This window comes from Camelina sativa, chromosome 3 (assembly GCF_000633955.1).
Source record: "Camelina sativa cultivar DH55 chromosome 3, Cs, whole genome shotgun sequence".
NCBI classification, from domain to species: Eukaryota; Viridiplantae; Streptophyta; class Magnoliopsida; order Brassicales; family Brassicaceae; genus Camelina; species Camelina sativa.
The window spans coordinates 25,346,667-25,363,628 of NC_025687.1; the positions used below are offsets into that span (position 1 = coordinate 25,346,667).

At 36.1% G+C, this 16,962-nt stretch overlaps 1 protein-coding gene across 1 annotated transcript; it reads left to right on the top strand.

Moving 5' to 3' along the window:
• On the top strand, positions 393-8,825 carry LOC104779299 (myrosinase 4-like). Its single transcript, XM_010503656.1, has 13 exons — positions 393-639; positions 732-792; positions 932-990; positions 6,676-6,751; positions 6,852-6,929; positions 7,021-7,108; positions 7,199-7,442; positions 7,567-7,685; positions 7,773-7,990; positions 8,079-8,110; positions 8,195-8,291; positions 8,430-8,538; positions 8,636-8,825. Exons 1-13 carry the CDS (start codon positions 451-453, stop codon positions 8,823-8,825), a joined length of 1,560 nt encoding a protein of 519 aa, XP_010501958.1. The 5' UTR covers positions 393-450.

Here is a 16,962-nt window from a genome sequence, read left to right on the forward strand (position 1 = left end):
GACTTAATTAATTGATCCCCCATAGCATCAAGATTCGGGGTAGAATCTTTCTAAAAACATTAATTAAGATTTATCTTTAACGTTGGTGTTTGTGTTGTCCTTATAAGTTTCTCTATAAATAGAGACTTTTCTTTGTTGTAATTAATTAATCGTATCTTCTTTTGATAAATCGATGAACCAAAAAGGAGAGATAATCTCAATTACCCATAAATCCGGTCATTCTATAAGAATTTAATGGCTTTGTGAAAGTTTAGCCAATGGGTATTCTTAGAATTTAACGTTAGCTTTGTGTTATGGAAAATTTAGCTACGTCAAAAACCTTTCTATATAAGCCCCTCCAAGTTCATCATTTTAATTCATCGTCTAATTAATCCTAAAAAGCCAAACAAATGCAAAGACAAAGACTCTAGAACCCATATATAGAAAAAAAAATTTACAAAATTCTCAAACATGGAAATTCAAAAAACTCAGTACACTATACCCATCTTTCTCTTTCTCTTTGCGGTATCGAGCTGCGAAAAATATTGCACTACAGAATGCAAGGCCAAAGAACCCTTCCACTGCAACAATACTCTTACGTTCAACCGAACTTCATTTGCAAAAAATTTCACATTTGGTGTAGCTACTTCTGCATATCAGGTTTACAGATATTTCGGCTTTGGGGATCGATCGATTTCTTAGCTATTTAGCATTTTTTCTCATAACCAACATGATTTAATTTCTTTTACCAGATTGAAGGTTCTGCACATAGAGGACTTAATGGATGGGACTATTTCACTCATAGATACCCAGGTCATAAACATCATTCACCGTACTATTTATTTAATATGAATTATATATTAATATGAACCTCAATGTACGAGAAAACGTTTAAACGTTTAAAAAAAAAAAAGCTATTGAAGCTCATAAATATTTTGTTATCTTTATACAGAAAAAGTTCCAGATCACAGTACAGGAGATCGTGCTTGTAATTCGTATGAGCTTTACAAGGTGAGGGGCTATCAATGATGAATGTCTACTTGTTTTTNTTTTTTTTTTTTTTTTTTTTTTTTTTTTTTTTTTTTTTTTTTTTTGTAAGCTATGAATTTTCATTAAACATAATGTTTACTGAAGCTACAACAACCGTATATCTTAGTCATTCCTTGCTCCAAAAAAATAAAAACAAGGAAGGAGAGCAGCAGTGACAATATAAGAAAGCTAAGCATACTTAAGCCAAACAAGAAGAAGATTTTTGAAGTTCGTCCTCTTTTGCTTAGCTAGGATGGCGTCCCTGATTTGTCTATCCAGCCCCTTGAAGATGGATTGAGCATCTGCGGAGATGTTGTTGTGGTACCTGTTGTTTCGCTCCAACCAGATAGCATAGAGAGTTGCTTGAGCTGCAAGTCTTCGGAGGTGTCTTGGTGCGATTTTATCTTTGAGGTCAAGCCAAGCCGAGAATGCATCCCATTTGTGGAACGAGAAAGGCTTGTACCCGAGCCGTCTTGTTACTTCCCTCCAGATGTTTTCACTGAGCCCACAGTGTAGAAAGATATGATCACGGGTTTCCTGCATCAAACCACATAAACAGCACTTGGGGTCTACTTGCAGTCCCCAGGATATCAACCTTGATCTTGTGGGTAGTCTGTCAAGGTGGATTAGCCAGGAGATGAAAGCATGCCTTGGGATTGCGCCTATAAACCACACATGATCGGTCCAAAGCTGACTATCTGCTCGTGGCCGCATCACATCCCACGTTTTGGGAGTTGAGAAAATCTGACAGATCCTCCGTGCCTGTCCGCCATGAGTAGGAGTTCGGTTGTGTGGTGTGAGATGGTGGCGTAATTGTGATCAGGAAGATTTGAAGAGCCTCCGCTTGATGTGATCTTGCAGGTCGGAGAGACCAACCCATAGGGGAGGCGGCCTGAGCTACTCTTGCAGTCAGTGGGACTCCAGTTTGTGATGGCCCTGTCCTACCAAAGAAATCAATAAGCGGACCAAAGGGGGTCCAGTTATCGTACCAGAAGCTAAGTTGGGAGCCATTTCCCAAGTGAGGAATAAGAAAAGTTCTAGCAGTGTGACGGAGGTTGAGCATGCATGTCCATGTTCCTGAGCGATGATGCTTGCTCTCAAGTCCCCAGAAGCTCCCATCTTTTATTTTATTGTTGCGCAGCCAGAGAGCCCACAGTGAGTCGCTAGAAGATAACAGACGCCAAATAAGCTTGAGGCATAGCGTTTTGTTCCAGAGTGATAGACAGCGTAGCCCTAGGCCCCCTTCAGCTTTAGGGAGACAGAGCTGCCTCCATGCGACCTTAGCAGAGCCTTTCTTGTTGATATCACCAGACCAAAGGAAATTGATGCATAGGCTTTCGATTTTCTTGATGCAGCCTTTTGGTAAGATGAAAGCGGACATCCAAAAGTTGATGGATCCATATATCACAGATGATATTAGTTGGAGTCGACCTGCGTATGAGAGAGCACGGGAGGACCAGGAGGTGAACCACTTGGAAAGACTGTCGAGGAGGGGTCTGTATTCTGCCAGGCGAAGCTTCCGGTGCATTAAAGGTAGGCCGAGATATCTTACTGGAAGTGAACCTACGTTGAAACCAAAGGAAGCCATCCTGTCAGTTTCAACTTGGTTCACTCCTGCCAAGAAAAGGTCCGTCTTACTCGTGTTCATTGTTAGGCCAGAGATACGAGAAAATTCCTGAAGAACCTCTGCTATCTTGAGAAGAGAGTTGACCTGACCATCGAAAAACACCATGATGTCGTCTGCGAAGGCCAGGTGAGTGACTTGTGGGGTTTGAGCATGTGGATGGAAGCCAATAGAGTTAGAGTTGTAGCTCTTCTTCAGCAGCTGCGAGAGTCCTTCCATAGCCAAAACAAATAAGTATGGCGAGAGGGGCTCCTCGAAATAAACCACACAGTTCGCCATTTACACAAGCAGAGAAACTTGTTGTGGTTATACACTGCTCGATCAAAGAGATGAAATGACTAGGAAAATCCATTACTCTAAGGATACCAAGGATGTATTCCCAATGAACTGAGTCGAAAGCCTTAGTGAGGTCAATCTTGAGCATGCCCCTCGATGAGATGTTCTTAAGGTTGTATCCTTGGACAAGCTCGGTTGCCAATAGCACATTCTCTACCAGAAGACGTCCCGGTACGAATGCGGATTGGGCATTGGAGATCATATCCGGTAGGATTTGCTTCAGTCTATTGGCCAAGATTTTCGACACAATCTTGTAGAGGGTGTTACAACATGAGATATGACGAAACTCTATAACCCGTTGAGCATTTGGGACTTTGGGAATCAGAGAAATGATTGTGGCGTTCCACTGCTTAAGCATTTTCCCATGACTGAAGAACTCCAATACCGCATCGACTACAGACCGGCCAACTGTGTCCCAGTGTGCAGTGAAAAACTCCACACAGTATCCATCAGGTCCAGGGGCTTTGTTTTTTGGCAGCGAGAACACCACTTGTTTAATCTCCAACGGGGTGACAGGGGAGTTGAGGATGTGCACCGCAGATTGAGAGCATCGTTGTGGTATCAACTCCGCAAGTTCATCCAAAGGTGCATTGAAAGACTGGCTCTGTTCACCCAGAAGCTGCTTGTAGAAATCCACCACCATTGTCTGTATACCCTGAGTAGAATCCACCACCTGATCATTATTATCCAGGAGAAAGATAATTTCATTGAAACCTTGTCTAGTGATGATAGCACGGTGGAAGAATCTTGAGTTTTTATCCCCATCCTCAAGCCAACAGATGCGTGATTTTTGTCTTAGATAAGACTCCTCTGCTTTCGCAAGCAAACACCATTCATTGTGAGCCTCTTTCTCCTCCATGATCGCATGAGGGGATGGATTACTGAGAAGAGCTTGTTGACAGTTTAGCAGATTATCATAGGCCACCTGAACCCGCTTCTCAATACCTGAGTAGTTCTCTTTGCTGAATTCCCTTATCACCGGTTTGAGTTCCTTTAGGCGTTTGGATACTATGAACATTTTGGTCCCAGCAAATGAGAGGGCATTCCACCATAATTTGATGAGAGGTCCGAACTCTGGATGCTGATTGAGCAGAGCCAGGAATTTGAAAGGTGTCTTTCTTTTGGGCTTCTGGATGTTTAGAAATAAGCAACATGGACTATGGTCCGAGAAGGCAGGTTCTCCAAAGACTGCAAGAGATGAAGGAAAGACCGAAGTCCACTCGTCATTTACCACGATGCGATCCAACTTTTTAGCTACAAGTCCGCTGGTTTGCTTATTAGTCCACGTGAAGGTATTACCGCAGTAGGGAAGATCAGCTAGTGATGAGTTGGTAAGACACTGGCTTAGATCTCGCATGCCACTGGGGGATGAGTTCACATCCTGTGCAGAGTGCTCATGAGGCAAGAGGATTTGGTTGAAGTCCCCAAGAACCGCCCAAGGGAGGTTTGAGAGAGATGAATTAGCTGCCTTATCTGCGATCTCATCCCATAACTCTTTTCTGGCATAGCTACAGGTCGAGGAGGCATAGACCATGGATACCAGGATTTGCTGAGAGACAAAAGGAAGCTTTACGAGGCAAGTGATCATCTACAAGGATTTGCTGACAATGGATACCTGCACCGAAGGATGCCAAACAATCCAGATTTTACCAAGATCCGAGAAATCATAGTTATTAGCAAAATGCCATCCAGGAAAAACACGAGATACTATAGCGTGTGATTTCACCGGATTGACGCGGGTCTCTATGAGACCACCACAAAGTGGTTGGTTCTTCCTCAACCATTTCCGAAAGCTACGCCGCTTTACTGGGTCATTAAACCCTCTTACATTCCAACAAAAAATATCCATAAAGGATATGGGGTTTTAGAGGTTTACGGGACCTCCAGCCCGAGCTTTACGCAACTGTTGCTTCTGCAACCTCTTGGAGACCACCTTCAAGAAACGGTCTGACTCGGCCTCTGGATTATCCTCCTCGCATGAGATGCTATCTGAACTGGTGTCTGAATGGACCATTGTATCTTCGGCGGAAGGGGGAGGTGAGTGGGAGAAGAGGTTGTCCATAAGATCAAGACAGAGCTTACCATCATCAAAACCCAATGTACGAACGTGATGGGAGGTGGTAGGTAGAGGAGGCCTCGCACTGTTGACTTGTGCGCCTGATTGGCCCGTTTCTGCTCCATTAGACTGCGGGGTTGGAACTGCCTCTACCTGAGGAGCTAAGGTTTGGGTGGGAACCACTGGTTTGATAATTGGCTTCCAAACCGGGGTAGATGACAGTGGCTTGGTTGGACCGATGATAGGCAATTGGCTAGCTATCGGCTGTTTTCCTTGAGCTTTGTCCTTTTTGGCTCGAGGACACTCGGTAGTGGGGTGCTTAGCGGATCCATAGGCAGTACACGTGACTGGAGCTTTGGAACACCGCGAAACCGTGTGTCCCACTTGCTTGCAGTGGCTACAAAGTGAAGGCAACCAGGGGCTGGATACGTGGATGCGCTTGATTTGGCCAGATTCAAGTCTTGCGTTGACCGCCTCTGGGAGAGGTTTCCGCGGGTCTATAACTGTGTACACCTTTGCAACCTCTACATTGATTAGCTTCTCAGTGTGCGGATGGAGACAGACTGGGTGACCAACCAGTCCGGCAATATATTCCAGACCTTCACGGTTGAAAAACTGAAGAGGAACACCAATAAATTCCAGCCATACTGGGACCATAGAGAGTTCAGGTTTCGAAGGTTGGACCTCGGGGGACCATTTGGCTACAAACATGGACTGTCCATCGATTTGCCAGAGACATTGGCTCAGGATTCGTCTCCTAGCATTCGGGCAAGGAACTCTGAAAAGGAAGGAGTTACCTTCCATCTTTGACACAGTGATGTCTTTCTTTTGCCTACTCCAGATTCCATTTGCTATTGCCTGTACGGCACCCCGTGAAGGCAGGTCCTCATAGAACTGTCCTAAGATGAAGCTGTCCCACGCCTTTTTGTTCTTTTCAATCACAAAGTTGGGTATGGTCACACAAGCCTCACCGGAGTCTAGAGTGAACGGGGTTCCCTTCCTTTCTAGTTTTGTTGTAGAGCCAGCAACCAGCTTCCTCCAGGGGGCGTCCGGTGTCTTGGGTCTATCATCTGTATTTTGGGGAGCAGTAGTGTTCGCCATTTCGGGGGGGGGGGAGAGGGGACGAAACATCCTCGATAGTATCTTCCGCTGGTTTACCAGGTAATTTTGCTTGGGAGTTGGCAACATTAGCTGGATCTGTTGAATTATGGTTTCCGGTTTCGGCCGCCGCCACCACAGGGGGAGCAAGGCTGCTTACATCGGAGGACTTGATTTGGTTAGCCAAGGTCTGAGTAGCCTCAGGTAACATCCCGGAGCCATTTGGGAGCAATGAAGTACCAGCTGAAAACTGAGTAACAGGCGGCGAGGATGGGATTTCTTTAGAGGAGGACGAAGAAGCGACACCAGTGGGGTGACCGCGAGGAGGTGTTTGATTGGGCTTCTTTTTCTTTTTGGCCATGGCGGCCGGAGGGAGCCTACGCCGAGATCGGCGAAAGTGAAGGGAGAAAGAAAGGGATCGCGTTATCGCCTTTGGAGATCTAGAGAGAAGCGCGTGAGGCGCGTGTTCGACTTCTTGACTTTATTTATGAAAGTATTGTTTCTTAATTTTAATTTTAGTTTAATTTTAGAATTTTCTTATAACCTTGAACAGGATGATGTCAAATTATTGAAAAGAATGAATGTTCAAGCATACCGATTCTCAATAGCATGGTCAAGGGTCTTACCAAGTTAAAAAAAAGTCTCCTAGCTAGCTTTTTCTTCATGTTTTCGTTTAATTAACAAAAAAAAAAAAATGACTGAATTGTTTTGTTTATATACTAATCTTAGAGGGGAGGCTTATTGGGGGAGTGGACGAGAATGGGATAGCATACTACAACAATCTCATTAACGAGTTGAAAGCAAATGGTATAAAATCGAAATGCAATTACTTAGTCATACATTTTTAATCATTGTATTATATTTTGTGACTTAAATAATTTAACTTACGTGAATACAGGCATAGAACCATTTGTGACTATATTTCATTGGGATACTCCCCAGACTCTAGAAGACGAATATGGAGGCTTCTTAAGCCCACGTATAGTGTAAGCGGTTTTATAACTAAACTTGTTTTCTTTGATTTTTTTTTTTATCTATATATCTAATATTTAATATGTGTTGTGATACATGAATAGGGAGGACTTCAAGAACTACTCTGAGCTTCTATTTCAAAGATTCGGAGACCGAGTCAAATTCTGGATCACTTTAAATCAACCCTACTCGTACGCAGTCAAAGGATATGGGGATGGATCATATCCTCCAGGACGGTGCACTGACTGTGAAATTGGAGGAGATTCTGGAACCGAACCTTATATAGTTGCACATCACCGACTTCTAGCTCATGCAGAAGTTGCATCTTTATACCGAAAAAGATATCAGGTATATATGTATATATTAATCATTTCTTTCGGCGTTAATATTAATTTGATTTGGCATATTTGTAGTTTGTAATCAAAAAATATATATATATATATATATATATATATATATATATATTATGCAGAAATCTCAAGGTGGTAAGATAGGAACAACCTTGATCGGGAGATGGCACGTCCCACTAAACGAAACTAGCAATCTTGACAAGGATGCTGCAAAACGAGCATTTGATTTTGCAGTTGGATGGTATGTATGTTAAGAGAGAGAGATCAAAGGTTTTAATTAGTTATAAAGCAAATACTAATTTATGAATATTTTCTTATATATATGAAGGTTCATGGATCCATTGGTGTACGGAAAATATCCAAAAATAATGAGAGAGATGGTAGGAGATAGGTTGCCAGAATTCACACATCATGAATCAGCTTTAGTTAAAGGATCACTTGATTTTCTAGGGATGAACTATTACCTTACACGATATACAACTGACGGACCTCCTCCGAATCCGACAAACCTTAATGTTTTAACAGATGCACAAACTAATATTGCAAGTATGTAAAACTTTTCATATTTGTGTGTGTGTTTTTTTTTCTAATCTATCAATCATCTAAATACTCATTTTTCTATAATTGGTTTCAGTGTATCGCAATGGCATTCCTATCGGTGTTCAGGCAAGTATCGACTTTAGTTTAGACTATCATATTCAAATTATAACGTTGTTTTTAATTCATTTTTTTTCTTTGGTTCTTCTACAGGCTGATAGCTTCGCCTACTATCCTCCAGGACTCCGTCAGATGATGAACCATATCAAAAATCATTACAAAAATCCACTTACCTATATCACCGAAAATGGTATATATATATATATATATAATTTTACATTTCATATACATATGTTTAACCAAAATATCAGTATGGATATATATATATATATATAATATATGTGTGTGTGTGTGTGTTTATTATAATGATAGATATTTAAATTTTAAGGTGCTTCTGATCTTGATGCCGGAAACGTAACGCATGCAAAGGCTCTTGCCGATCATGGGCGAATTCAATTACATTGTAGCCATCTTTCTTGTCTCAAATGCGCCATCGGGTGAATTATAATTCGCGTTTTAATCTCTAATATATACTTTTTCAGAGAATTATAAATGTTAATACATCAAAACTATTCTTTTAAATATATATTATAGGGATGGATGCAACATAGCAGGATATTTTGCATGGTCATTGATGGACAACTACGAGTTTGGAAATGGTTTCACTCTCCGGTTTGGTATGAATTGGGTCAACTTCGCTAATCCTGCTGATCGACAAGAAAAAGATTCTGGAAAGTGGTTCGCTAGGTTCAACGATAATAAGCGGAAGCTACCACATATGTAAATAAATTCCATGTATCTAACCTTGAATGTAAAATTGTAAATTTTGATCTCTAGACAAATCTGTAAAGTTCTCCTAGACAAAGTCTGTAAAGTTCTCTCTAGACAAAGTCTGAGAAACTGCCATTTGAGGTTGGTTTTTTCAGCATTTATTGATTTTTTATACAATTGTAAATTGTTCATAAAATAAATTTATTATTTAATGAACACATGTGTCAATTTATCTTTCAACTTATAGTTTTCTAATTAACATTATTATTATATTACTATTTTATTATGAGATACTCTCTTGAAAATTCTTGGATGGAGACCTAGATGGAGATGCTCTTATGCACCACTACCCCCCCCCATAAATTATTGTGTTATACCTTGATATTTCTTTCAAAGTTCCATTCATCATATATTATACATTGAATATTTGAGTTGTAATCCTTTTATTTTCTTTAACAAAAAAATTACATATTTGACTTTTATATTCAAAATCTTATTATATAAAGTTTGGTTCTTAAAGTTAATAACTCACCATATCGTGACACGTGTTAGTTTTAACGATCAGAGATCAAAGTTAAAAACTCACCAGATTGTGGCACGTGTCAATTTTAGCGACGAAATATCCAAGTTAATAACGCATCATATCGTGACACGTGTCAATTTTAACGATCAGAAATCACATATCAAAGTTAGTAACTCATCACATCGTGACACGTATCAGTTTTAACGACCATCAATCACAGTTTTCAAGCTTGGTAAAACGATGCATAAGATAATTGTAATCTTATTATATTAAAAAAAAACTTTATTAATCCTAAAAGGAAAATGATTGTAAATACACCTCTCTATATTAGCAAAGAGATGATGACATATTTTTCATCAAACAAAATAATTTCGACTAGCTTTGTTTTTTCTTGGTTAAATATTCTTCTTTGATTTTTATTAACCTTTTGTTTGACACATCATCGTTCTTGAACAATTCTCGAAGGTAATTTATTTGTTTTCTAATCAAAGCAAGTATATCAAAAGATTTATATATCTTACCACGTGTTTTTGTCGTCGTTTCTTTGAATTTTGTTTCGTTTCACAATTTCATAATGCATACTACGCAATCTTTGACTTTGAAGTGTTAACAAAGTTTCTTATGCATAATAACTAAGGTTTTTGGATTAATAAATTTCTCATGGTATAATTATTATCTATATATACATTTTTGAAGTACATTTTAGGTTCTACCCTTTTATTTGTACTTATTTACAATGTTAATCCTTAAACAAATATTCAAAAATAGCATTACTTCAGATTTTGTTTCCTAAATATTTTGAATTTCATTCCAACTAAAAAAAAATTACAGCAAAATCAATATGAAAACAGAAACTATGATATATTTAACCACATCTTCTATTGTGTTTTGAAGATATATTATCCCTTGATCATTTGCAAACAAAGAAAACAACAATTTGATTTCCATTTTGTTTTCTAAAACCTGTGAGCTTTGATTCTTAATGTAAGAAGAACTTCAATTAAATTTCTTTAAATATTCTAATTAATATATATAAACTTAATAAAATTTTAAAATATTACGAATATGTAAAAAAAAAAAAGGTTTAAAATACTATATAATATGGTTATATAGTAAATGAGTTATAAAAAGGACATGATGGAATTAATAAAATATTATTAAATTTTTGCTAACACAGGTTAAATCCTTATTTTGTTATTTGTAAACACTATTAATATTAATATACTTGACATATAAAATTATGTTGATTTAACTAAGATTGTGTAAAAAAATTAAATCATTAAGAAAAATGTGACTTAATCATAGCATATAAATGACTTATTATGTATTTAGATTTCTTATTTTTGTTATAATACTTAAAAATCAATATAGAATCTCAAACACTAAACAAAAAAAACTAAATATAACAAAAAAATGGTCATGAAGTATATTACGGGTTAAAAAATTAATATAAACATTTAGCCGCAAAACGGTCGGGAAATTTAGTTATTCCTCTATTTGCAAAACATATGATATTAAAATAACAAATCATATAAAATATAAAAAATAAATAAAAATTATGCACGCGGGTTAAAATCTAGTTTCTATTAATTTGCAAGACATGTAGCATAAAAAAAGATGAATACACAAATGCAAGATAACAATAGAGATTATATAACACTAGATCAACTAAATAGAAAACGTTCTTATCGTCGAACAATAGTACGTCTTACAAGAAAGTGGGAAGCAATAAATTTTTTAGGAAACAATAGGCTCATTGGAATAAATTTTCTCATAAAATAGAAAATAAAATATACAGAAAATTATTAATTCTAAAAAATATAAATACTCACTTCTATATAAACATAGATTGTCTCATATTATTTATTTAACAAAATAATTTATTCAAAAATATTGCTTTCAATTTTGTTCTATTGGTCAAAATTTTTTAATGGGAAGACAAAATTTTCTTATTTATTTAAACCAAAATATACTCCTACTTTCTACTTTTTCAGTTTGGAATAGATAAGATTAATATGTTGACCAAAAACAAATGGGAGATTAATATATGCATCTTCTTTTTCTAATACTGTATTTTAAAATTTATTGTAGAAGTTTTATATTTGAGATTCATATATTATTGTGCTTATAATTTTCTATTATTTCATTAATTATGTCAAATTAATTTTTTTCTAATTTCTCCACCTAGATTGGTTGGTCATAGACCTTTTTTTTGTGCAAACATAATTATTACCATTCGTTCAATCTAAAAAAGAGATAAAGAGGAGAAGGTTATCAACCTAATGGTTGGATAAAATAGGCTAATCAAACACAAGCTTACAACAAACATAGATAGATTGGAAAACCATAAATCGTTGTTGATAAATTTCCATGAAATACATTGGAAAATTTAACATCAGTTACTATCAAAAGATTTTGTGACGTTGGAAAAGGATATTTAGTTTCATTGGTTGCTGGAGCAAGCCACTTTGAGATAGCTAAAAGACATGAACATGTTCTCTCCACATAGGACGAGTGCAGAGCCGAGGTTCTCTCTACGGTGGAGGAGGTTGGACGCAAGGTTATCTCCCCAAAGGAGGAAGATATAGCGAAGGTTCTCTCCATGGTGGAGGAGGTTAGACGCAAGGTTCTCTCTATAAGAGAGTATGACAGAACCGGGATTCTCTCCATGGTTAGTCATACACTATTATGATGTAATTTAATTTTTATTCAAAATGTTTTTTGAACCAATAACTTTAATGATTAAATAAACTATGCAAAAGTGAAAGTAAAGAGACATATAATAATTATCTTAATTTGTTCATATAGACATTTTCTAGGTGGTGGTAAATAATATATATGTAACATACAATATACATATGTGTAAATATACACTTTTAATGGTAACATACATAAAAGATTTGTATATGGATATAAATCAGTGTATTATAGTAAAAAAAATATAAATAATATACAATAAGTTTTATTATATTTTTATTAAATTTAATTTTATTTACAAAACTTTAAACACGCACATCGGGCGGCTCCTTTTGTAGTAATGTATAATAACCTCTAGAAAGAAATTAATACTCAGATTAAATAGCTAGCATTACACTTTTAAAAAACAAGATATATAGATTTCTACTGATATGCATTAAAATAACAAACCATTTGGTTTCAAATTGATTGTTAAGAATTGGTGACCATATTAAAAATCGGCATGATGACTCTTAATTATATCTGTTTTGATTTTAAAAAAAAATCAAATATGAAATAAGTTATTGTTTTATGTAATTAATTGGTCAAAACGACCGGTTTTATTACCTTTTTCTATATTTAATATGATATATTTAAAAACTAAAAAAAATAATATTAAAAAAGATGGTTGATTATTTAAAATTTTTATTTATGATTTATTTAGTCCAAAAATTTTTAATTACTGAGTCTAAGATATTTTAGTTCCGGAAATTTTTCACTCAAACCATGAATTTCCAAATTTTGTCTATTTAAACTTTGAACTTTGTTATACACTATTTAAAACATCAACTTTCGTTGACTAGCTCTTTTAAACATTAAGTTTTGTTAACTAAACCAAAAAGACATGATGTTAAATCCGATAACTAAGCAACTAACAGATGTTACTATGCCGTTAACCACTCTTCATTAGTACCTAAACAACATCGTTTTAATGAAAGCTTTTATTCGAAAAATATCATTTAAATTAAGAATTTTTAAATGTAGGTCATCTAAACCATGAACTTTAAATTTTTAGGTCATTTAAACCATGAACTTTGTTGAATGTCATTCAAAACATTTCACTGACTATGAATTTTTAGACATCAATCTAAAATGAACTTTATATTAAAGTCTGCTAACATGTGTTATATAAATCGATCACAAGGACAAATACAAGGATTAAGAGCATCACAAGTGTAGTATAGAAAAACTTAGGATCTAGAATAAAGTGATCAATTTTATGGATCTAAAACAAGGTGATCAATCCTTCAAACTCCAATGTAGTGCTCTAATACATGAAAAAGACTCATAGACACAAACAAAAAGACACAAAAGATACGACAAAACGACAAAAACTAAATATGTAACGATAGGCGAAAGACGCTAAAAACACCATATATCACTTGTTTTTGTTAGCATATTTAATGTCATGGCTTGGTTAACGAAACTTGATATCTAAAAAATTTCAGTCAATAAAAAGTTGATGTTTTAAGACCATCTTTAGTGGAGCAACCCTCCTAAGTTACTCACATATTAATTAATTATATAATTAACACTAAATTAATGAAAGCAACCCTAAGAGAACTTAAGCAAAATCATCCCTCCACTAGAGAACCTCTAACAAGGTTGCTCAATAATTTAAATAATAATTTTTTATTTTTATTTATTAATTTTCAAATTTTAATAATCTAAAATGATAAAACAATTATTTAAATTATTTCTATTACATAAAATAGAAAACAATAAAATTTTACAAAATTTGGATATTAAACATATTTTACAAAGGTGTCAAATTTGGTAATAAATGAGACTAAGTTCGATCAAAGCTCCTTCCAAAGTCTCATTATTTTTTGTTTCAACATTAAACCACCTTTCAAATTTTCAGAATTTATCGTTGATTACCAATAATCAAAAATCTACACAAACTGTATGAGGTTTGTTGTTGGAAAATGGTCTCTTTTAACTGTATCGGAGAAAGCTCTTTGTTTCCAAGCTCCACGTTCTTTGTTGCCTCAACCGCCTGCATTTTAGTGTCAAGCTGAGTGAGAAAACAGGCCACAAGGCACACACATACACAACAAACACAAAGAGAAAACCACACAAACAGATAAACTAAAGTAGTGGGAATGGTATTGAGTCACTGAAACATCCAAATGGGGTTTTAGGAACTTCATATAGCTGAAAACAATAATAGTCCGTTTTCTACCACTAAAGTGAAGAGAAATTCAAATTGGACCAATACAAATTTCTTTCCTGTCTCTATAACTACTACTCTAGTTGAATATGATAGCATCCGAATTCAAATTTTAGCTAGCAGAACATGAGTTGCAGAACATGAGTTGCCATCAAGTGGTTTAACGCAGACATCTCCACCATCTTAGTCTCTATCTGTTGGGCTTGTTGCAGAACATATGTTTAGCCATCAAGTTTACACGATCCTCTTAGGGTTTCTTCTCGGCGTCGCTCTGTTAATAATGTCTTGGAAACGAGTAACTCTAAGTTGATCAAACTGGGCAGTGACTGAATGAAGTTTCTCACTCAAAATCAAAACCTGCAAACAAACAAAAATTACCATTACTTCTTCACATCTAGATACTGAATGAAAAGAAAAAAATAACAAACCTTATGGTCGTACCATCTGATTCATTCAGCGTAACAATAAATAACACTATATGATCTTTGGAACATTATCTTGTTTGGATAATGTTGGATTTGCTTCGAATTAATGCTTTGCCCCAAAAAAAACAAAAACATTCAAACATGCTAAGGCCACACTTGTAAACATAAACATATATGTTACCTGCAAAACGAACCGGTAGTTGCCAACATTAACATGCCATACAAGAACACTCTCGAGAAGTTGATCATAAGTCTCATCTTCTGCGGAGCCTACATAGATCAGTTTCCATTCCAAATCTGTACCAAAAGCAAAGCTGAGGTCTAAGTACTGAACAAACCTAATGTTATCATAGCTTTACACCATACATTACAAACAATCATACAAAAACACTAATCAAATGGGAGACCTTTGTGCAAATAGATCAATCCCAACTAATAAGACAACATGACTTCTACAAGTACACCCAAAATCCCAAAGTTTCAATCTTTAAATTGGTATCACAAATCATAATCAAGCATGAATCTGATATATGAATAAGGGTAGATCACAATACTAAAACCCTCGATTTACAAAACCAAGCAAAATCATCAATNTGATCATAAGTCTCATCTTCTGCAGAGCCTACATAGATCAGTTTCCATTCCAAATCTGTACCAAAAGCAAAGCTGAGGTCTAAGTACTGAACAAACCTAATGTTATCATATCTTTACACCATACATTACAAACAATCATACAAAACACTAATCAAAGGAGAGACCTTTGTGCAAATAGATCAATCCCAACTAATAAGACAACATGACTTCTACAAGTACACCCAAAATCCCAAAGTTTCAATCTTTAAATTGGTATCACAAATCATAATCAAGCATGAATCTGATATATGAATAAGGGTAGATCACAATACTAAAACCCTCGATTTACAAAACCAAGCAAAATCATCAATTTTTCAAATTCTGGGGAAGAAAAGGAGAAACTTTTTACCGTCTTTGACAGAGTTCAAACACTCGTAAGAGGGAACTTGGCCGATGAAGCCGAGATAGTTTTCCTGAACGCCGAATCTGTGAGTGAAGCTTGCATCCCAAAGCTCCTTAGACCAACAAGCCTCCAGTTTTAGCCGGAAAATCAAAGAATTCGAGGTCCGGTCTCTAGATGAATCGGCTTCAATTCGCCGTTTGGATCGACAGAGAAGAGAGAGACGGTCGAGGAAAGAAGAAAGAAGAAAATGAGGAAAAAAAAAGTTCTCTTTTATATTTACGAATCAACAAATCAGCATACGCCATGTAGCGTCGCTACTGCTCTTGCTTAGAGCATCATTACTCCAGTATTTTAGTGGGTTACTCTTAATTTTGGGGCCCAAAATTAGATTATAAAACTAATATTTGAGTCCAATACGCTGAGTATCGATTCTATGGGAAGGTTTGGGAGTAACCCCTTGAGCAACGATACGTATCATATTGCGATTGGTAAACTGATAAATATAAAAGGTATTTTTTTTCCTCACATTTTTTCATTCTTTCTCGACCTCTCTCTCTTCTTTCTCTTCTCTCTTGTTCATGGGAGATAAATCGCGAATCGTTTGTCATCAGAAAAACCAACCGATTAACATCATATCGTTGATGTATCCGGCTAAATCTCGATGGTTTTGGGTTAAACGGAGGGTGATTGGAGATTTTTTTGGCGTAACCCAGCCTATTAGGGTTTGTCATTTCGGTTCTCACGATTTGGCGACGGCGAAGGTTCCACAGTGGTGGGGCAACGATGGCGGAGGAGTGGTGGAACAACGGCGGATGTCCGGCGAGGTCCACCGTCTAACGAATTGGAGAGATACGGTTCGTCTTCTAATCTATGTTTTTTTGTGTTTCTGTAATTCATCTCTGTATGGTCTTTAATTGTTAGGGTTTCATATTAATTCGATTGCTTGTTAGAATTGTTAATCTTTGCTGTCAATTTGACTTATTAAGCATCGATTGTGAGATTAATTTGATGTTAATCTTGGTTTTGAAATTTGTTTGTATGATTTAGGGTTTCGGTTTAATTAATGATTATTGTCTGATAGCTTTTTATGAATGAGTGGCTTATTTTGTATGATTTATGTTCTTGTTTTGTGTTATAGCTTTTGTGTTATAGCTTTGTATGTTCTTGTAAATTTTTGATGTTCTTGTATTTTTAGAGTGTAAGTGTAGTTTGATGTTTAACAAGATTGTCTTGTTTTCTGCGAGGTTCTCATGAACTGGATATAGCGGTTAAATGATGAAGAGTGGTGTTGATGAAGTGGTTTACCGGTTGGACAGT